At 45.8% G+C, this 23,269-nt stretch overlaps 1 protein-coding gene across 1 annotated transcript in view; it reads left to right on the plus strand.

Annotated features, from left to right (window-relative positions):
• The window catches only part of LOC149347236 (sodium-coupled monocarboxylate transporter 2-like), a 30,278-nt gene extending 18,068 nt beyond the window's left edge, over positions 1-12,210 (plus strand). Inside the window, exons 10-15 of the mRNA XM_089585532.1 lie at positions 502-569; positions 2,364-2,450; positions 6,190-6,368; positions 10,985-11,088; positions 11,919-12,019; positions 12,121-12,210. Coding sequence (XP_089441658.1) covers positions 502-569; positions 2,364-2,450; positions 6,190-6,368; positions 10,985-11,088; positions 11,919-12,019; positions 12,121-12,210 — 629 coding nt within the window. The remainder of the gene's footprint in view (positions 1-501; positions 570-2,363; positions 2,451-6,189; positions 6,369-10,984; positions 11,089-11,918; positions 12,020-12,120) is intronic.
• The last annotated feature ends 11,059 nt before the right edge of the window (positions 12,211-23,269 follow it).

Genomic DNA, 23,269 nt, shown 5'->3' on the forward strand with positions numbered 1-23,269 from the left:
CACCCTCAAAGGCACCCTGACCGAATGAATACCGGGTCACACAATGCCAAAATGAACAAACAGGCCACCACTCAAAGCAACTGTTCCGCCATGAACGTGGGCACGTGGCACTGCTGCAATCGTGATGGTACAGCATAGCCGCTGCCGTTGGTATAAATTATCTGTACTGACCCATGGAACGGCAGCGGCGGGGTGCGTTATGGTTTGGGCTAATTGGCGGTGAAAATATTGGTTACACAGCTCAGGTTCTCCTGGCTGTGTAACCATTACTTGTAGGCTGTATTTCCGTTCACCATGCCAAATAATAGCTAACTTCAGAACACATCACCGGCGCAATCCCCCCCCAAATTTAATGGAATTACCTGGAACTGATGGTGTATTGTGTTCACTACGTCAGAGATGTGGCCGCCGAACGAGAGCGCATTTTTTTAACGGTAAATGTATGGCCCAGTTTCTACGTCATAGCCCCCTCCACTTCTCTAATCTTCTGTTTTCTTGCAGCATTCGGCTTGGGAATTACGATGACAATATACAGCATGCTGTGCATGTACATGGGTTCTTTGGGAAGGGTACGTAAATCCCCGCCTTCTCTCTCATACAAGATTTTCACGGATTCTCCTCTGGCTCTGCTCGAAGTGCACTGGCATACTTAGCCCAGTCGTGAGGAGTGCGTGAGAAACTTGAATGTCGCAATGCAACACTGCATCCTTGCACAGATAGCTCTCATGAGAGGAAAAGAAAATAAAATAAAAAAAAAACTCCATGAAGAGGGGGTTGGGTGTTAGCCAGGATAAGGGGTGTGGTCTGCTGGGTGAAATTGAAGAGGAGTAATCAAGAAAAAAAATGAGACAAAAAGCACTTGCCTAACACCGAATGGTGTCGGATTAAATGCGTGTACAGCAGACGACTCTCCTAGCAAGACCTGGGAGTTGATTAAAAGACGTGCGCATATCGCCGGTTAAAATCATGAAGAGTAGCTTAGTCACTAGTCTGGAGGAAGCAAGAATCCGAAACAGGAATACTCTGTTTTCAAAATGATGAGCCCAGCTGTTACATAAAAGTGGCACAGACACGCAGGCCGCCTAGTTGTGGGTTCCTGTGGGCCTACCCACAGGAACCCACAACTAGGCGGCCTCCGTGTCTAGCTGTGCGCGTTTTGTGCCGGATTATTGCGCCTGGAGAGGCAGACTTCTATGTATTCAGGAGAATCGTATTGTTTCAAAGAGGAAAACAAAAAAACCTATACTTATTATTGATTGATGTGTAGTTTATTTATGACATCCTGCAGGTCATGAGGCCCTAGCAGGAGCGGAGTACACAGACAAATACCAAAAGACAAACTGCAACACCAAAATAAAAAAGTAATTGCAAAGTGGTTGATATCGAGCTGGCAGCTGAAGAATTGATGGGCTATGTAGATTACAAGACTTCCTGGCAATTGTGTCGTGCTGGCCGTTTCTCCGGTAATGAACGATTGCAAAGTCACGCAACTCTCAACATTTCTGCAATGCGGCGTCTAAAAATAGCAGAAAGCAGCTACTAAATTTTAATTGATCCTCCCACCATCAATTATCAAAAGTTTCCTTACTGAGCGCAGCCGCCACTTTTAAACGGAAAGAATCGCTTAGCTTTGAAGCTTGTATGCAAATTTGACATGAAATCTTTGGGTCCACTCGAACCTAAGAAGGCCTGTTGTCATATATAATGCACCTAAGTTTCGAAAGTCGCATTTTGCTTTTACGAACGCAAGACCTGTATTTCTTGCTTCCCAGCCCTGCTACATGTAAATTCCTTCATTCTGAATGCAGCATTCCTTGCAGTCCTTCCTTACATTCCTTAAATTCCTGCATTCCTTACATTAGCCTTACAGTGCGAAGCGTGCGCTGCTGTTGGGGCAGTGACGGCTCATATCGCACGGTCCGCTTTCGGCCTATCAGCAGTTAGGATGTTATATCTTAGGTAGAGAAATGCATTTTGCAGAAGTGATCTTTAGTTCGAAACAAATACATTTAATGCGAAGACAGACACAGAAAAAATAAAGGCGCTAGGCTACTGCTAACTGAGAATCTTTTTTTCAGTACCAACCTAGATTCTCATTTAATCCACGCGTTTGAAATCACGCGCGATTACGAAAACCTTGGAGCGAACCTTGTGCGTGAGTCTTTCCTGTCTATTTTCGGAAGCGCCACTAACTCGCCCAAACTACAAAAGCTGAGAACACTCACATATTGTACTGCGTGTCTGTCTTAACGCTTTTTTGCTTTGCATTATCATTAGTTCGTGTAGTGCCCAAACTAAGGTATTATTTTGATCCGTGCTTGATAAGATTCCTGAGTGATTTTCCCTCCTTTTTTTTCCCGCAGATCTTCCTCATGATATACTCTTGTCTTGCTTCACCGCATGTTGGCCTATGTGTCCTGGCTCTGCTATTTCCGTTCGTCCACTCAAAAGTACGTTCATAATATGTGCTTTCTACATGTTTCAGCTGTGATGGGGAGTTTCTATTTCTTTACATAACAAGAATTCGCGGGAAATGCCTAGCGACAACAAAATGACGAACGTGTGAGGTACTAGCCTTAAACAATAGGTAATCGCATGCGACAGTCTTCAAGTTAGCGTAGTTACTCCCTTCAGTCACGAATTATGATTCACGCTGTTCGGAAACTACATTTCAGACATTTATAGAGAGTATGCATAGATAGCACCGAAAAGTTAACCCTCCCTCATGTTTAATTATGCACTTTCTATCGGGTCCTAATAATTCCACATTAAAATATTACATTGTTCTCAGGATGCTCATTGTACTTCCTTTGAGTCGTTTCTGTAAGAAATGGTGATTATGAGAACAACTCAGCTTACTTCACGGAGTTTAGAAATTGTGACGTTTACAAAAGACGCGAAAAATTCGCATACATTAAAGGGACACTCAGGAGAAATTGAAGTTGGCTTGTAACGAGAGAATACCAGCTCCTGATTACAAAAACGCCACTCATACTGACAACAAAGCTCTTGTAACTTAGAAAAGAGTAAGAACCATAATACAGGTATCGCCGCCACAGGCCAAACTCGCAAGTACAAGCGTGATGACGTCATAGGACAAAACAGTGTTGCTAGAACCAATGGTTCTTGTAACACTGGAACACGAGGAACCATGAATCACTGAGGCGCAGCCAATGCCATGGCCGGGCTAGAGGGGTGACGAGCGCGCGCGTCACCCCTCTAGCCCGGCTATGCCAATGCATGCGTAAGCCTCCTTGACGTCGCCAGATGGCGCCATGTACCCGGCAGCTACACGCGCGCCTGTAGCATCGGGACCAATTAGCGCCTGCTCTCCGGCTGTAGGCGGGCTTCCGGTATTATGCTAACGGACCCTACTAACGGTAACAAGGCACACGGTATGCTAAAGGTGTCTATTTGCGAGAACTTCGTTGACGACTTCGAGAACAGGATGCATGGTAACGCTGGCAAAACGCCGGTGCAAACGTAAGCGTAGCGACTGTAGCGACGGCCGCAATAGCCGATAGATGCCTTCAACGTGCGGCCGGCGGTAGCTTTCATTTCGGCTGCTGTTAGGCTGCTGGTCGTCAGAAATCACGGAGTCTGCGTTACGTCATGTGCACGTCATGTTTCACGTCTCTTAGTCCTGTGTCGTCATAGGAGAATCCCAAGTTTGAATCTGAGCGGCGGGAAAAACTTTCTCAACTTCGAATCCAAATTTCTTAGAAATAAATGCATCTTTCGCTCCCGGCCAAGTGGCAACAAAGCCATAAAATGGCGAACTATCGGATTTTGCTATAAAAAAATATAAATGGAGCTCTCCTCACTGTACATTTAAGGACCCACTCTGGCGCGCAGTTGAAAGGCCATCTTGAAAGTTTTCGACGTTCATTTCGCTCGCCTTACCGAGAGTTTTTCTACACGTCTCGTCTCAAAGGGTTCGTACTGTAAGCTCCAACCATTCACGGCATATTATATTTCGGCAGCCACCGAAGTAGACACAAAACAAGTTGATTACACATTTGTGTGTGCAGCATTCCTGCATCCCTGCTTGTTCACCCAGCGGTCCATGCCACTAGCTAAGCCTGCATGAGAAGATTCACACAAGCATGCGAGTTTATTGAGTTATGATGAGCCATCTTTTGGCTGCATGATATGGTTCATCAGGCGAAATCCGTTGGCCCGCCGTCCACGAGAAACGGCTATATAGCCCACGCGACCTCATGACGTAATCGCAATGCCTGTATCGTCAATGAAATAAAAATAAAATTCCTTCCGAAGTAGGTTTCGAACTCAGGCCGCGACAATTCAGTGTGACGTCACCATGATCCCGGCACCAGAACTGATGGCAAGGGAGCAGGAAGGGACATCATCAGACCGGAAGTGACGTGGTGGCTAGGTTAAAGCGACGCTTCATGTATACGCCTATGTCGTGTGGTCTTTCGTAAAGGCCTTCACCGGAAAGGCATTTCAGACATTAGTACTACTTACTAACTAGTACTACCTAGTAAACAAAGGTAGTTAACTACTAGCTCACGATGACACGCAAAAGGTTTCGCATTCACAGCACGTAAGTAGCTTTAAGCGCGCTATAATTTCTTTCAACAGGTAGCTAAAACCACATCCATGAGAAACGAATACGCATAATGAATGCATTCCCAATCGCATTCTGAGCTGGCGAAATATTCACTTTCCCGTAGAAAGCTCTTTTTATGAGTGAAAGTCTGTAGAATCGCGCACGGAACGTTTTGGACTGTTCTGCGCGCACGCAACTTTGTGAAAGCAAACGGACATGCCTCATGCCTCTTTCAGCTTACACAGCGCTCGTGAGTTTAGTGTTCAATACGTAAAATACTCGAAAACAAACGCAATAATTACCGACAAAGAATTTTGTGATGAATGCGAAATTTCTCGATTTACCTGGTTTTAGGTAGCTATATCCCGTTGAGCATTTGGTTGTAACGGTTTTCACCCCTACCGGATGCTAATCCTAGCCTTAGATGTTAATATGCTGCCTGCGAATCATCATCCGCACTCTTCAATCTCACAAGGTGTTTAAGGGAGGCGTAGCGCGAAAAAAGACAGGGACGCGCTACGCCTCCCTTAAACATGCTTTACCAACTGGCTCAGAACACCACTCTGCTCACAAGGTGTACTTTTCCCTACATCAGAGGCCCCATTTATATGCAGGAAAATTGGGACATAAGTTGTTTCCAGATACTGTGCTGCGAGCTGTTTAAAAAAAAAAAAACCTCAGATGGTCGAAACCGGCGAAACGGCCATACTGCTTGGTTTAGTTAGAGCTTAGCTTCCTTGCTCATACATGAACACCTGCAATTTTTTCTTCGTGATTGCAAGCACGTAAATGTTTAACAAATAATAGAACCGAAGAATTGCGATGATTTTCCAGACGCTCATTTTTTTCTTCTTTCATATAAAAAAAATCAAGCATCAGACTACAATTGGGTTCTTCAATGGTGCAGCCATGTAAATCGAGATTGCAAAATAAATAAAAAAAGAGAAATAACTAAATCAAAATTAATATATCTAAGTCAAAATAGAGAAATTAACATTGCAATGGAAACTTCAACCAGAGTGTAAAGGAGACTTAGTTAAATATTTATTTGAGCAGTGTTCCGCTGTTTGATATGTTTTGGTGAATGTATCTTAATAAAGGTGACCTCGGTCCGATAACACTTTTCAGTTGTGAATGCATGATCCGTTTTCGTACAATAACCTGTGTGTGTTATTTTGCATGGTGAATTATGTAGGCTTTGTTGATTAGTTCTATTACGGTTATGCCTGAAATATAATGTGTTTGTTTTAATACTCCTTTATTAATTCTGTATGTAATGTTCTTTTGTGCTGTGTTTGTAGTTGCTGCATTTGAATTTCCTAGGTTCGAAATTTGTGATTTTTGTTCTGAAAATTGCACTATTTCTGAACAAAGTTGGGGTTTAGGAACCTAGTTATGTACGCAGTACCTTTGGTACTGTGTACCTGACTGAGCTTTCTATACGCAGAAAACGAAGAACAAATAAAATAAAAAAAGAAATGAAAAACCTACATCACAATGATCATTTCCGGGTCCTTCAAATAATTGTCGCCGATTGTTTCTTAATAGAGCTTGCAGCCTGATTTAAGGCTCTAACAAAAAACACACTAGTTCTCAGTAACAGCCTTTCTCCACAGGGCGCAGGTGCGGCAACTATAATTACAGTAGCATATCAACTTTGGCACCTGAAGTACACCATCCAGAAGGGAGCAAACCCAGCCAGGATGCCTGTGTCCCTGGACTACTGCCCCGGAAACCTAAGCGTGAGCATTGCAGCATCAGTGCCTACCATCTCCAGCACTTCCGCAGTCTTCAAGTAAGCCGGCTACAATCGTTTACTTAATTACAGGCTATCGCTACACTATAAAAACCAGCACGCTTGTATGGGAGCAGGGCGTAAGCCTTCCTCTAAGCTGCAGTTCCTTTTATAAAACGGAGATTACTAGAGGACGGCTTACAGCCTTTTGATTCCTTTTTGTTTAGAGTGTAGGAAGGACGAATAAGGATTTCAGGTGCCCTGTCCTTCCCCAAGTGAACCATTCCACATTTTTATTGTCATTATTAACCGGTCATAAATCTGTACTTATTGGCAATTTTCACGAACTAGCGGGGGCACCTCAATGGACTAACATGGAGGCGCTACAGAGGACTGTATCTTGTGAGCCTCAGTCCTACATGTCTCTTTTTTTTTTAAATTCCACGGTACGCCGCCGCTTGCCTCTTGCAAGCCATTTCTTTCTGTAGTGTGCCAAGGATTAAACGGAATATAAGGCAAAAAAATTGCTGTTCTGCGTTTCAAATCATCGGTTGTGAAAGTAAAGTGCTAGACGGAAAACGCGCTTTGGAAAGAATTTCAATTCTTTGACACTCGTGATGGAGTCGCCTTTACAATGGGCAAATTACTAATCCAGCAGCGCAATTTTTGCATTAAATTTACAGGCAAGCAATTTCCAGCGATCGTCGTGCTGCTTGCGCAGAAAACAAGCTGGAAAATATTGAACTCGCACCACTGTACGAGGCGAAGAGAGAGAAGAGGCACATAGGCCAATCGCTTTTACTACAGGTAGACGCATTAATCTTAACTAATACTCAAGGGCGAAAAAGATAAATGCGGAGATAAATGCAGATAAATGCGTCGATCAATAATCAAATTCTAGTTACTGTATTACTGTTAGAATAGTTCGTGGTACTGCCGCATAGTGGCATCGCTTTCTCACAAATCGCCATAAGACCAACCCTTAGAATCAGCCAGACAGGAACAGTACAGTAAACTAGGTTGGTCAAATGTTTTTTAGGGGAATCCCCCAAGGTGGAGTAGATTTGTAATAAGGGAGTAATTACTCATTCACATCCACCCGAGCGCAGCCATACGGCTACAAAGGAAAGCTATACAGCTCTCTCAGAAACTTCGTAGTTAAAGAAAAATTCGTCCTGGTCCGGGGTTCGAACCCGAGACCACCGCTACACCGGAGCAGTCGCTCTACCAATTGAGCTAACCGGGACGGCAAGCTCGCGGTAGGGCGGGAGAGAATTGATCAATAACTCGAAGTGGGAACATAGTTGCTCAAATGTTTTTTAGGGGAATCCCCCAAGATGGAGTAGATTTGTAATGAGGGAGTAATTACTCATTGACATCCACCGGAGTGCAGCCATACGGCTACAAACGAAAGCTATACAGCTTTCTCAGAAACTTCGTAGTTAAAGAAAAATTCGTTCTGGTCCGGGGTTCGAACCCGGGACCACCGCTACACCGGAGCAGTCGCTCTACCAATTGAGCTAACCGGGACGGCAAGCTCGCGGTAGGGCGAGAGCGAAAAAGATAGCACTAGATGGCTCAGTGGCGAAAATGCTGTTATGTCCTGTTGAAGCATTTTCCAACCATGGCAGGTGGCAGGTGTTGTTCCAGGGAGAGACAGAAAGGAATTTTAATGAGTGCAAAAGGAGGAGTGGGTGGTAACATGGCCCTGGCCTGCTACTCCACACCGGGGAAATGGAAGGGGAGGAAAGGAAGAGTGCGAATGAAGGTTGATGATGGCATAATACAATCAGCTTCATGGGGGATGTCTACGCGCGCGCACACGCACGCACGCGCACGCACACGCACACACACACGCACACGCACGCACGCACGCACGAACACACGCACACACACTCACTGGCTGGCACTCGCATCGCGGTGAGTAGACGCACGTGAAATTCATCTCTTGAATACACACACCGACTCATGTCATTAACACATATTGGAGTAGGGACTCCATGATAACACAAATGTGCACTGTCACGCTTGTCGGATTGTAAACCGAGTAAACCATGTAATCTTTGTAAACCGTGTGGGTAGAGCACAGACGATGTTTGAGGGTTTCAACTGGATACCTACAACCAGAGAGGAGGAAATTTCTTTCTACACCTACAGAGGAAAGGGCGGAGAGGCCGGACTAATGAAGGCTCAGCAAAATAAATGCGCCTGTAAAGGACGGGCGAAACTGCTGATGAGAGGAAGTGTCTCGCGGCAGTAGACGCTGAAGCGAGGAGGAGAAAACATTTATTGTAGCACTTTACTGAATTGGGAGGGGAAGCTGTGGATGGTCGTTGACCTGGGTGGCAGTTGCTATTCCGGGATGCCATTGGCAGCCGCCGCTGCCTGTGCTCTCCCGACCAGGGCCTCCTGGGCCTCCAGGTCCGAGCTGGACAGGGCCGCCTCCCAGCCCTCCCTAGTTGGCTGACTTATAACTGCTATATTTGTATTTAACTGGCAGGCCCACACCACGTGGTATAGGTCAGAATACTGCCCGCAGAATTTGCACCTGCCCGTGAAAGTCGGGTCCACGTGTTTTAGTACGGCGGGATTTAAGAAAGACCCGGTTTGGAGCCGTCTAAGGTGGCGCTCCTTGGTTCTGTCGAGACCCTTGGCGGAATGCTACCTGGTTTCCTCTGGATGAATGAACGCACCTTAGCAAGGGCAAACCTGATAGCGCACCTAAGTCGGTTTTAGATTAACCAGGCAAATCGGGGGCCAGTTTTTTTTTCTATACCTGGTTACTTAGAAAAAGGGAAAGGAAAAGTGAGAACCTAATTTACACAGCAGGACGTAACAGCGCCGATGGCTATGCCTTCATCCTAGCTCACACAAAAAGGTTGTTACGAAAAATAGTTATTGCGGGTGCGTAGCACTGCTTTATAACGTGAACATTCTTAGCAAAGGCTGAAAAAGCATGCCTATTTGATGATACAATCATTTAATAGCTAGGAGAAAACGACGGTGTGTATCAGCAAATATTTCAGAGGAATGTATTCGACAGCGATTCATTGCATTGTGAAGCATTGAAAATGCGAATAACGTTGCCATCTTCCTTGTGAGGTACCCTTTAGCACTTTTCTTTTGTTTGCTGATGATTTCTTTGCGCCTCGCCGCGGTGGCTCAGTGGTTACGGCGCTCGGCTGCTGACCCGAAAGACACGGGTTCGATCCCGGCCGCGGCTGCCGAATTTCGATGGAGGCAAAATTCTAGAGGCCCGTGTACTGTGCGATGTCAGTACACGTTAAAGAACCACAGGTGATCGAACTTTCTGGAGCCCTTCACTACGGCGTCCCTCATAGTCTGAGTCGCTTTTGGACGTACTCCAATAAACCAAACCAATTATTTCTTTGTTATTCATTTGATTCGAAGAGGGCCGTGTTCCGTGGAAGCATATTATTTGATTGCTCTAGGGTTGTCACTAAGACCTTAGTATCGCTTGTCTATATTCATCTGATACACGTCTGCATGCGGGCTCTGGTTTTCTAACAGCTCTGCAGGAACAACCGCCACAAGAAGCGCTCTGGTAGCATTAACCCTGAGTAGTGAACTAACCCTGGTTGGACAAAAAGTCCTCTGCTCGGGGCGAACTTCAATGAAACGTTGAAATACAGATACAGAGAAATAAATAAAACGCTCTACAATGAAACGCGTGTCTCTTACAGCATAATTTAATTTCAAACCATGCTTCCATACGGGTGCGGGAACGTATTGGTTCTGTTTTATTTATTCCATGGTCGGCGTCAGCGTATCAGCGTTTTAATATAAATCCATATTGCTATTTTTGTTTCCGTAAACTCCATCTTATCTTTGTGATTTTTATTGCTTGCGGTACAGTCCCCACACATGAAGCCTTTTCGTTAGCCTTCAAGTTTTGGCACAATATGTTAGCACTGGCGGGGGATGCAACCATCGTATATTTTGACGGGTAGTGGTAAAAGCTTGTTAATAACCAGAGAACCCGCGAAAATCACTCGAGCTCATCTAATTTTCCCGGCACATTTAGCATCAGTTACTGATGATGATAATAGCCATAATTAGCGAGCGCGATTTGCAGACGCTGCCGCGATCCGAATGCAAGCGCTGCAAGCGCCCGCGCGCTGATTGGCCTCTACTCGAGAGACGTGCAAGCATCTGGCCGGCACTTGGCGCCACCTGGCGTCTTCTGGCAGCCTCAGGGTGATCTGCGCATGCGCAGTGGCTTGCCGCGGAGGCGGATCGCAGTGGGAACCGCGGATGGCACTATGCTAAGCCTCTCTAAACAAGGGTGGCTCATGCGTATTTCTAAACTTTGTAATTTACACGGCATCCTATTTAAAGACGCGATAGCTGCTGAAACTTATGACGTATATTAGAATAACTGGATGAGATACTTGCTAGCAGTGTTGTTGACTTTCCGTAGGTACCTGCCGTGTAATATTGGCTTTAGTAATTTTCTCACTTCTCGCAGTCGGAACAAGTCTCATGATATGGTGTGTGCTACCTTTCCTGCCGTGTTTTTGTTGCTATAGGCTGAACTTGTGCGGTGCACGGTAACCATATGTTTTTAACGTGGTCTCATACGTCGCGCGCGCGCCCTTGACGCCCAGACGGGCAGTCATGACTGCATGCTTTCTAATTCGCTTGTTCTTTTGCAGGTCGGATCAACCGTTTTCTCTGTTTGAGATGTCGTATTATTGGATTAGCTTCTTTGGGATTTTCGCAACAGTTATCATCGGAGTATTAGTCAGTGCCCTAACAGGTACCACTAACTTTTCTTTCCAACAAGGTACTACTTATAATATGTAGATCAACGTTCTTTATAAACACTCTTTCAAATCGCATACCATGAACAATTTCTTAATCGCTGCGAAACCTAACACGGAGTACTAATGCATTTACAGGCTATCAAACGTTTATAAAGGACGATTATGTGTGTGAAGTTGCAGGCTTTACAGTATGAAACGTTTTTGTAATGCTTTTCTGTAACGATCTTTAGTAACCCTCAGCCTCATTGCCATGAACAAGCTAGCTGTTATTTTTCTGCTAATGTCACGTTTCTTCGAAAAGCATCGTATTATACCTCTCTTCGATATATTATTGCAAAGATATACGGGATGTATGTGCCACTTTTTAGATTTCACCATGCTTTCACTGCTTCTTTATCTCTTTCATACCATAAAGTTTTGACCTGATTTGAATAACGAAAGACGTGTTTTTCTATAAAGTGTATTTTTTTCTCTTCCTTTTTGTTATAATGTTTTTTCTGTGCGCTTCATTCATTCTTTTTTTTCTAATGATGCGTCACCCGTTTTTGACAACCATTGCTTTGCATTTCTGCGATATGATTTGTGCAGGTAATTTGCATGTTACCTGCTGCCCTGCAGTGTAGGGGCCGAGGGGCATATCGAGCCACAATTTCTGGCTTTTTGCTTCGACCCTTACCATGTGTACGTGGGATAATAAATAAAATTGAAATTGAAATTAAATTGAAATCGAGGTTTGGGGGGGGGGATATTACAGCCGTCACCTGTTGTGCGCACCGCCACTGTGGAGACTGAGGCATAATGAAATTAATCTTTCAAATTTTAGGAGAAATGCGAAGTGAAGAAGCGCCACCAGAACTTTGCAGCGATATGCTAGTGAAACTCTGGCGTAAATCAAGGCCATCCGATCAGACGCAGAAGAACGAGGTAGGTATGTTAGCAAAACACTCCTCATAGGTTTGTTCAGTCAGTGTTGAGAATACGTATGCGATAAGTGACTTTTTGTAACGCCATTCATATGCTTCCAGAACATCAAGACAACTGTCTTCATCGAAAAGAAGACGTCCACCGCCGAAGACCGACACCTCCTCACGAATAATGGCGAACCTGACGCTTAAGTATACGGAAGAATCATAAACCTTATACAGCCAAAAATATATGATCTCATTTGGATAGCAGACACAGGTCAGTGTGGAATGCAGGACGAGGACACGTCGGTTGGATCTACTCTCTGTTCTATGTCGTGCCAAACCGTTCATTGTTCGTGTAGCTAATCACAAAAAGACGAATAAAGCGGACTGATAGGCTGAAGGTGCTCCAGCGCGCGACTCCGTTAAGTTACATAAGTTGGCAAAAGCTGCAGAATACTTCACCAACTTACGTCGCAGGCCTAGTTGGTTCTGCATTTTTAACTAAACAAACGACACAACACTGCGCACAAAACGACAAACGCAAGCGCCACTTCCAACTGTTAATAGATAGATATAAATCACGCATACTTGTATGCCTCAAAGTGATACCGAAGTCGCCATTTGAAGAAATGTTTGTCAGTTACAGTAAGCCGGATTTTCTACCGAGCTTCCTATTAAAATTTTAGAACAGAGCTTCTGAAGCCCACAAAAAGCATTTCCAAAGTAGTAATTTCAAATCTCGCGGTGCCTAGCACTCTTTATAATAAGAAATGGTGTTAGGCAAGGAGACGCGATCGCTTCAGTTTTATTCACCTCTAGTTTACAGAAGGTATTCAGATACCTGGTTTGGGAATAGCTGTGGGTAAGAGTTAATGGATAATACTTTAACCCTAAAATGGATAGGAGTATGCTAGGTCTAAAATTTAATATGCAGAAAACTAAAGTAAAGTTGAGCACTTGGAGAGCGAGGGGTGGAAGTGGTAAAGGGAAAGCATCTACATATGGCAGGCAGTGACCACAGATCCGGACCTCGAGACTGAAACACCTAGAAGAAAAAAGAATGTGGTGGCGCGCATTTAGCAGCTTTTTTCAGATCATCAAAGGAAGTAAACCAGTATCTCTAAAGAGGAAAGGAGATAAAGCTGCATCTTACCGGCACTCACCCATGGGGCTGAAACGTGAAGGCTAAAGAAAAGCGTAAAACCTATTTTAAGGGCAACGCAGTGAGCGCTGTGGTGAGGAAAATGATAGGTGCGTTAGGAGTGAGGAGCACAGCGTAGTGGTTGAGAGAGAACCGCGAGTTAATGATTTCCTAGTAAAAATCAAGAATAAATGGGCTTGGGCAGAGCATGTAATTAAAGGTAAAATAACCGAGGGTCGTTAATGTTAACGTAGTAAATTCGAATAGTCAGCAAGCGTTGCAATACGCGGTAGAAAGTAGGCGAATGATATTTGGAAGTTTCTGTGATAAGGTGGCCGCAGCTGGCACGGCACCGGGTTATTTCGAGAAACATAGGAGAGACCATTGCCCTACGCTGAACATGTCCGGCCTGTGATGATGAATTTCAGAAAAGAAGGATTCTCTGAGAGAAGATTAATATTGTCTAGCAAGCTAGATACCAAAGTTCAAATAACAGTTTTTGAACTATCCCACTCAGGGGACCGGTTGTGATTCGAGATTTGTCGTTGCCTATCAAAGAACTATGCTGCAAACGCTACTTGACGCCTCACATACTAAGAGCCTTGATTGAAAGAACCGGTATACGCATTATAGGACACGACGGCTTGTATCTAGTGAATGGAAGAATCTTAATTCGAGCTGACGGATATTAGTCGGTAGTAAAGCATTTTCACATCGAAGCTTTCGATTTCTCCTTTGGGAAGAAATTTTAAGTTTTCCGCATCTGAAAAAGTGGTCACAGTTGTATAGCCGAAACCAAGAGCGAGAAGAGGGCACGTAATATTTCTTCTAGCTTGTTCGAGACTGCAGTCCGTCAATTCCTTAGTAACATATAATGAGCCTCAACAAGGTTCTTCATCACAGCGCAGTGGAATTTTCACGTGTTGTCGTGAGCGGTACCTGCGTGCCATATGCAAGCAGCAGTTCTGTGTTACTAAATCGAGAACAGTGGGGTGGAAAAATGCAGAAGCTAAGCACCATTCATTGCTTCTAGTTGCCGCAGTGAACTGTAAAACAGTTCTAAGTCAGCTAAAGAACGGGCGGTATATGTAAAGAACAGCTTCATTTCACACGAAATGTGATCGAGGCTCAGGCATTGGAGTTCGTATCTACAAACTTTGCGCGACGAATGGCTTTTTCTGTTTCTGAAGTTCTTTGCGCCAGAAAAATGAATTCCAAACGCAAGTGGTAGGGCTTCGGAATAGGGTAGCCGCCATAGAAGCTGCTCACACGTTCCTCATCTTCCACAATGGAAGACCCGTCTCATGAAGAAACAGAACGAGGCATAAACCCAGAAAACAAAGAAGCGCTATTATCCTTCACATTCTCGAAGCATTCGTTGATTCTGTTCGTGTCACTGCGATTCTGTTTGCCCAAATCCTCGCTGCCTAAGGCATGGCTTAAAAGACGTAGGTGCCCTTTGCGGCCTGCCTCATCAGCGTCTCGCCGAACAAATGTTCGGCCCTCAGCGGAAAGGAATAGGAGGCATGCCCTCGGCTTAGAAAACGTTTTGTGAACACTGCTGTGCACTTCCCACGTTGGGGACGCCCTGAGGCAAACTGTGAGCAGGCTTTGCACGCAAGCTGCCAAAGAAGCACCGTATCGTACACTAGACCAGCACTATACCACCACTGGGGCTACGCGCTTGGCGGTCCTATGAGAAAGAGACAGGGTTGGTGCTTTTCACACGAGTCCTACAAAACCCGCCTCCGGCGTGCCCCTATAACCACATCCGACGAGTTTCTAGCGGCGCAAATTGAGTTGGACGCAAAACATTGCTGAGGTGTGCATCGAACGCACAAGGATGAACGCCCATGGCAGTACACTGACGAATCGTACGAGTGCTGTCGCCTGCCCCTTTCGGCGTTATAAGGAGGCTTGGCCGAACAAGGCGGTGGGAGCCGGAATTCCTCTGACAGCATGGTGTGAGTGCTATGGGGTTGACTACGATATCTACCCAGCCGGCTGTCAATTTGCTCCGCTAACATTACTAACCGTAAACACATATTATTGCAGGAAATATTTAGTGCATGCAATGCTTGTGTAACTGTTTTCAGCTTTTGGGTAAAATGAACTTCAGCTTCTGCCCACACCTTGAATACAAAGAAGTCTACTTGAATTACTGCAGTCTACAAAGCTTGGCCAGGACCATGCCTAGAAATACAGGTGTCCAAGATTCATGTCCAGTTCAAGCGAAGCGGCTTTCCTACTGACGAACACCTAAAATACCAGCTAAGAGATTACTGTACCAGGCCACCCAGAATAAAAACAAATTATGGCTCTCAAACTTTCCTATACCAGATAACAGTTCTAAATTCTAGCAAAGATATATCAGATCTCATTCATAAACACAGAAATGAGTGGTTATTTAAGACAAAAATTAACAGAAATGCTTTTAGTAGAATCGTTATAAATTTACACTTGTGAAAATGTTCCTAACTAAAGATGTATATGACTACTTATTTTCTTTCATTCCTTGACATGCTATGATAATTTTGCCATTGTAATTCGTTTGTGCTAATTTCTATCTTACATCACTCTTATACATGTTGCGCTGTGTTGTGTGTCAGGTGCACCATGGGGGACGGGTCTCGTGAGGCTTACTGTGCCTTTTGCCCTCCCCCTCAAACATGTACACATGCTTGGAACAAAAAACTCCTTCCTTCCTTCCTTCCTTCCTTCCTTCCTTCCTTCCTTCCTTCCTTCCTTCCTTGCTTGCTTGCTTGCTTGCTTGCTTGCTTGCTTGCTTCCTTCCTTCCTGCCTTCCTTCCTTCCTTCCTTCCTTCCTTCCTTCCTTCCTTCCTTCCTTCCTTCCTTCCTTCCTTCCTTCCTATAGATATTGTAATGTTGTAATGTCGGGAGGCGAAGCGGCTTCACTTCCGGACATTACTACGTTACAGTTTCTATAGGAAAGCACTTTGTAATACCGTACTTAGCAACCGTACTTAGCAGTCTGCTATAACCATGTTTGAGGGGCATGGCGCAGACGCACTGAGAACTACCCACACGACGTGAAGAACGGATGCGTGTGAATACTCATTGCTCCAATAAGTGAGGTGTTCCACAAAAACTCTTGGGTCACTGCCACTATGCTGCTATGGTGAAGTGACGACTCCTGAAGTAATTTGAACAGATTTTCAAGCTGACGCATGACGGAAGCACTTGGAATGGTTTTGAAGTCTCCAGTTGTAGAAGATACAGGTGGTAAGTTTTTTCGCCAGAGCAACAAGAGAATTTAAAAATTTTTGTTGGTAGCTTTATGCTCAATAAATTGGCAGCAGGTAGATTTGTGTCTTTCATGCGATGTTAGCGCAAAAACATTGTTCCCGTTGCGAATAACAGAGGCAACATTAATGCTGATGTGAATAGCATCCACTTGATGTTGTGGTCTGATACGCGGTGCCGTGAATTGAGTCTGTAACAGTAAAAGTCTGTAATTTTCCTCTTTGCTGTTTCGTATCACTTACTATCGAATCCGTGTGTCCTTGAATGCTTGTCAGTACCAACAAGGCATCGACGTGATGTGTCAGCTACCATCGATCATTTTGCTCGGATCCGCCATTTTCTCTACTACCCCCTTACTCAAGCGCGACGTGCATTGTGCTTTCTCTTCCGGTCAACAGTTGGCATCAATGTTGATTCGCATCCTGTGCAGCGGAAGTTTGCTTATAAATATTGCAGTTTTTCTCATGAGCTCCCGTGCCTTATTCTCTTTCGTGATGTTACACTGCTCGTTTCTTCCCGGACCTTTATAACGAGGAGGCCATTTTTAAGGTCTTCTATTTTCCGTCCTTTTTGGTCAAGGTGCCTCTAAGTAAGTCTCCAAGTTCTCTGTACAGTGCCATAGCTATTTGTTAACACAACTTCAGAAAACGTTGCTCTCTCTGCACCACCTGCCAGAGTCATGCTCGTAATTTTTCGCTCACGACGCCGGCAACGCCGGCGCCAAAATTTCTCGGTAACGGGACCTTGAATGCTGTCGCTTTAAAAGATATAAAAATCCTTAATGTGCGCATAACTGGTAGGCGAGAACAGAAATAAGAAAATGAAAGCACTGCACGGTGAAGGCCGTCGGCTTGTAGTGCTGCATAGCTTTATCTACTTTTATTACGCTTGCATTTCTTCTTTGTTCTTTTCTCCTCGCAACTATTTCACCATGCTACAGAGCTCAGGTGTTCACACCCGCTCTTGATAAGCAGTCAGAGATTGCATCCAATATCACCGCCGGCAAGGCGCTATCTTGTGCTCTGAACAGAAATTCACATGTGTAAACAGTTTGCTGCGAGTGCTCGGAGAGCCTGCCAGTCCGTATTTGCCATACTGCTCGATCTTCCTATGATCTCAGCAACATGAGCCTACGCAATCAGTCAAGGTAGTAAATAACCGATTCATACGCTGAAATCGTGCGTAGCCAGCACTAGAATCATAACTTGCAATGGTTCTAAATCCCAGCCGCTTTCACAGGCACCGGAAAGTTGACCGTGTTTCGGCTAGCTATTATATTAGATTGGTCCTAATCAGCGTCAGTAAACTAATAGAATGTATTTAATTCACATTATCAGTTATCGCGTGATTCAATAAGTTTTTTCCCTGTTTCTAGCAATTGTTTTGTCATCTTCAACTGGCCTCTTCAACTGGAAAAGGAATAGGGCCCTTGAACAGCTTTTGCGTTATTTAAAAGCCAGCGATGTAATCCCGAAGAGGCCAAGTTTGGGGTTCACAGAATGAGCTCTTCCTGCAAAGAGGCTCGGAGAGATTAAGGCAGCTACTTGGGCATGCTAGCGCATCCTTAGCAATAGAAAACATGGTGCCAAACATTGGACCGCAAGGTACCATACGACACACCACGCTGAATATCGACCGATTCTCCTATTCCGACAACCTCGAATATACTCAGAAAAGATGAAGGCACGGAAAGTACCGAAATTATAAGGCATCCAGGAGGAGGCATAGTAAAATCAATGCTGGGAGCATTCCAGATCAACTCATGCAGTCATATAACGCGTTTTAGTTTAAACAAGGCTAGCAAACGGTGTGCTTACGCAATCCGGGCCTCACGGCTCAATGATCAGCGCTTCAAATCTGCCCTTCCTCGCTGGCTTCTTCATCTTGAGGACGCGGGTGCGACCCAGGGCCGGTGTGCAGGGTTTACAAAGATAAGCCTCGCAATATACCACTGTACTCTTGCCTGTGCCACTTGCTGTCAGCTTAGTTTAATAGTGTTAGCGTAGTTTATATGAGTACATGACCTGCTCTACGATTGGTCCAGAAAGGGCTGCTTTTGTGTCGCCTAGGTTTCTTCACCTTTTGTTTGTTTTAATTACGTTCCTTTTTCTGTGCATACTCGCTACTTTGGCGGTAAAAGAATGTAATATCCCCTTATGTAATACCCCCTACCTGGGTTCTTTAAGGTAATAAAGTGAAGTGAAGTGAGCCGATAGTCAGCACATTGAGTTCTTTACTTCTTTCTGCTCATGGGCTTCCCGCTTGTTTTGTTCTTGAAGCTCTGGAGGTTCTGTGTGCCTGACAGGTATGACTAGTGAAAGTATAATTTGAAAAGATGCTGTAAGTAACAAACATTGCGGCGTTTTAGAGCGGCTCACCGTGATTAGGAGGCAAATCTTTCAAAACAGCAAAGCTGCAGTTAGCATAAACTAGAGAGAACGAGAGAGGAGAACACTGAAGGAGAACTCGAAAGCGCGCGCACAGTGAGCCGCTGGAGGAACTACGCGAACTCCCACATCCTTGGCTGGCGCCGGCGACCCACTCGAACATCGCAAGAAACTACATGAAAAAAGTGCACCCGAGTTCCAAGAGCTCTGAAAAGACATGATCCTCCAACCTCTTCTCTCTGCCTTCCCGCTTCAAGTTGGCGCTAAAAACTAGTGTGCACGCTCAATCAGTAATGACACACATAATTACAGTCTTTGTCAAACGTATACAGCCCAAGGAGTCTGCTTTTGAGCCCAGCAGCACGGCTCCTCTTGCATACCCTAAGCTCAAGGAGGTGGCAGGAACTTGCGTCCTCAACCCTCCTAAGCTTAGGACTGTCAAATGTGCTAATAGTCCCGCTAAATGGCTTAGAAGCGAACCCATTCAGCTGTATATTCTTCGCAATGACTGCACACTGGACAGCATACACGGGGTGCCTGGATGCGCTATCTGCCCCCAAGGAGGGACTACCTTACTGGTTGAAATATGATGTAGCACCCCTGTACGAGACAGCTAAAATCGTCTCTCTACACCACCGTCTCAAACAAGCGCACACTGCCTCATGGAAGAGCTGTCTTTCCCACGTTCCCCGCACAGCAAAACACCTGTAATACTTCTGCCGCTCCTGATCAAGCAAGCCCATAACGTGCTGAGAAAGCGGAACTAAAAGAATGGTTAGAACGATGGACTGTGTGCTGAATCTGAATCTTTCAGAACTCCGTTTACCAAAAACGAACCCAACTAGTAACACGTACAAGCAACACGGAAAGATTTTCATCTCATTTTTTTTTTTCTGGCCACCGACGAGAGAACGGTTAGGGTTGTTGGTGGCCTTCTCAGCGATCAACATTCGAAAGTGCGAAACCAAGTAAACAACGCACTAGAAGCAACAATGAGGCAAGGTGCATTACAGCATTACACCAGTGCGAAGTTCTTAAAGCCCCAAAAGCAGGACCTGCCCTATAGTGCCTTATACTAAGGCAAAAGTATTCTTGCAGCTGCTCCGAAACGTTTATTTTACAAGGGAAGTTCTCGTTTCTGGTGATAGTGGAGTGCTCCGCAGAAGGAAGAAGTGAGAGAAGAGAATAGAAAGGAGTGAGGGCGTGCCGAAGGGAGAAGAAGGTGGTCAGGGTTGAAGCGAGCTTGAGTACGCAACAGCAGCCAGCAGCTGCGGGCCTGGAGTCTGAGTCCCATCGCGTGATGAATTAAAGCAGGCTTGTTGGTCTGCGGCGCATCGTTCGCAATCCTGACGTGAAGGGTTGGAAATGAAATAAGCCGCTTGAGTAGTAATACCATATAGTGATGCTGCAGCATACGCTATGGAGGTACAGGCGCTGCAGACGCACTAACTTCGCGATGCGCAGCATGTTGTTTAGAACTTCAGTGGCAACATAGCCACCGTCCTGATACAAGTGTCACATTGCTCTGTCTCACACGCGTCTTTTCCGTCGCTATATTCGACGAACTCCAGCTGTTGCTGGAATTCACGTTGCGGGGGGTAACCATCCTGTAAAGCTTTATATTTTCTCCTTGTGTCATTGCACACGTGCGCATTTGATCAAAAAGTCCTCGACCTCACCTGAGCATGAAAAAAAAAAAATTGGCGATCTCACTCAGCCAGAACCTCATCAGCTGAGGTCGAGGTCTCCTTAGGCGACCTCATCTCGCTTTTCCAGATTTCAATGGCGAGCTGACTTAACGTCACCTAAAGCCCATATTGTGCGGCTGAGGTCGGACGCTCGACTCATGAAAAACAAAGAAAAAAAAGTCAGTATCAGTTATGCAATTAAAACGGTGAGAAACAATCCATTCACCCAGAATCCTAGTAAATAGGCAAGCTTAAATGATTACGGTGCCATTATAATGACTAATTTTAGGAATACCGGCATTAAGATTGTGAATTTATTCACTATGTGCTGTACGGATACTGTTAATCTGTGCGCAATAGGAAAAACTGATAATCTGACATGAGAACTCGCTGAAATTATTTGTGATTTTCACGCCTATTACCAGCATCTTCCGCGGTTCCTCGTGGGCTTTCGTGAGTGCTTCAGCCAATCTTGTATCTCGGCTGCTGCCTTAACAGCTAGCAGGCTAGTGTGCGTGCCTTACGCTGTGACATCCAGTACGTCGGAGGGTACTTTTGTTACTACGTTCACTTCAGTCTGACCATTTGTGGTGGTGGTGGTGAAAACATTTATTAAGAAAGGACAGGAGGTATGCTTGGATCAGCCCGTAAGGGACCGATCCTTACAAACACTAGGTGGAGGTCCCTAGTATGGGACCCCAGTGGCGGTGGCCGCCGCCCGGGCGCGCCCGACTAAGGCTTGTTGGGCCTGTAAGTCGTGGCAGCCGAGCAGGGTCGCCTCCCAGTCCTCCCGGGTTGGGTTGGGGATGGGGGGAATAGCCGGGTTGGAGGGGCAGGCCCACACCATGTGATAGGTGTCAGAAGACACCGCACTACAGTGCGGGCAGCTGCCGTTACAGGAGGGGTCAAAATGCTTTAGTGCTGCCGGGCACAGTAATGTATTGGTGAGAAGGCGGAGAAGGAGCCGCTCATCCGCCTTCTTGAGGCCTTTACATGGGCTTGGGTAAAGGCGATGACTGTTTTGATAGTAGGCTGTAATTTCTTTGAATGTATACACCGGATTAAAATCGGGTTCCTGATCGGGTGGGGAGGAGAAAACAGCCCGGTGAGAGAGCGCGCGGGCGGCTGCGTCTGCTGCCTCGTTTCCTGCCAACCCCTAATGAGCAGGGGCCCATATAATGTAACGGTGTGCGGGGTCCGTATCCCGTATGCAATTTTGGTATATTCGATAGGCTAGGAAGGGAGTGCAGCCTTGTTCGACGTTCCGACAGGCCGCGAGCACCATGTTCGGATTCCGCCCACACAGATCCGCACAGGATGTCCTCCTGCAACTTAATCGGGAAGTCCTTGTTCCCCTCGAATGCCCCCATAATGACCGGGTAGTACTCGCCTTGGATCTCAAAGGGGCATTTGACAATGTAACACACGAGATCATACTCACTAACCTAAGTCAGACCGACTGTGGCCTCAACACATTCAGATACATATGCCAATTTTTAATGGATCGTCAATCCTACATCCGCATCCAAGATTGAGAGCATGGTCCTTACCTACTCGGCACGCGGGGAAACCCCCAAGGCGCTGTACTTTCCCCGCTGCTCTTCAATCTGGCTATGATGCACCTGTCGGCCCAGCTGAGTGGTGTCGCCGGCGTGCAGCACGCCCTGTACGCCGATGACATAACCATATGGGCCACGCAGGGCAGCACAGGAGACATTGAAACCAGCCTGCAAACAGCGGCGACGATAGTAGACCGCTACGCCCGCCGCTGCGGTCTTCAATGTTCCCCTCAAAAATCGGAATTTGTGCACCTCCGCCCCTCACAGAAGTGCGCAACTAAAATCTCTCTTTCTCTTGAGAGCGGTCCCATACGCGAAAGTGACGAGATACGGGTACTAGGACTCTACATCCACAAACACAGACGGCCAGACACTACATTGGCCAAACTCCGAAAGGTGGGGAACCAGGTGGGCCGTATGGTCCGCCGGGTTTCCAACAAACGCGGGGGGTTACGAAGTAAGGATGCCTTGCGGCTGGCAAACGCCTTTGTAACCAGTCGAATTCTCTATTCGACTCCTTATCTCTACCTACGGAAAGAAGAGGAGGATGCGCTTGAGGTCATCCTTCGCAAAATTATTAAGCGTGCCCTTGACCTCCCCATCACTACTTCAAACAGCCGTCTTATGGCTCTTGGGGTGGTGAATACTTTCCGGGAGCTCCGGGAGGCGCACCTTACAAACCAGTACACGCGCTTGTCGCTAATGGAGTCGGGTCGCCGCCTTCTTGCTCGACTCCATATCCAACACACCCCTCCAATGGAAGACAGGTTTCGCATCCCAGAACTGTGGAGACCATTTGTAAGAACGCCAAAATTAATATTCGGCAACCTGCTTGGCATATTGGTGTTCGTATTGGACGCCTCTTCCTAATGCAAGCGCGAACTGACCATCAAAAAGAGTGTAAATTGGGGGGGGAGGGGGGAGTGCAGCTGTACAGGATAATCTTCTTATAGTAAAGAATAGCGATCTAATGTAAAGATTTGTAGCTTTTTGTGACACTCCACTCCTGCACCCCTTTCCCTCTTTCTTCTTTAACTGCCACCTTCCTTCCTTCTCTTAGGACGTGGTTCAGGTGTCCACCGAGACATGTGAGACAAATACTGCGTCATTTCCTTTCCTCAAAAAGCAACCAACCAACCACATTCATCTGCTGCTTGTAAAGCGATATGAAGCTAGGTCGGCGACGTTTTTGCTCACTGTTGCCAGTTGGAAGATACTTTCGTTTTT

This window comes from Amblyomma mixtum, chromosome 4, assembly GCF_055824585.1.
Source record: "Amblyomma mixtum isolate Tamu chromosome 4, ASM5582458v1, whole genome shotgun sequence".
Classification (NCBI taxonomy): Eukaryota; Metazoa; Arthropoda; class Arachnida; order Ixodida; family Ixodidae; genus Amblyomma; species Amblyomma mixtum.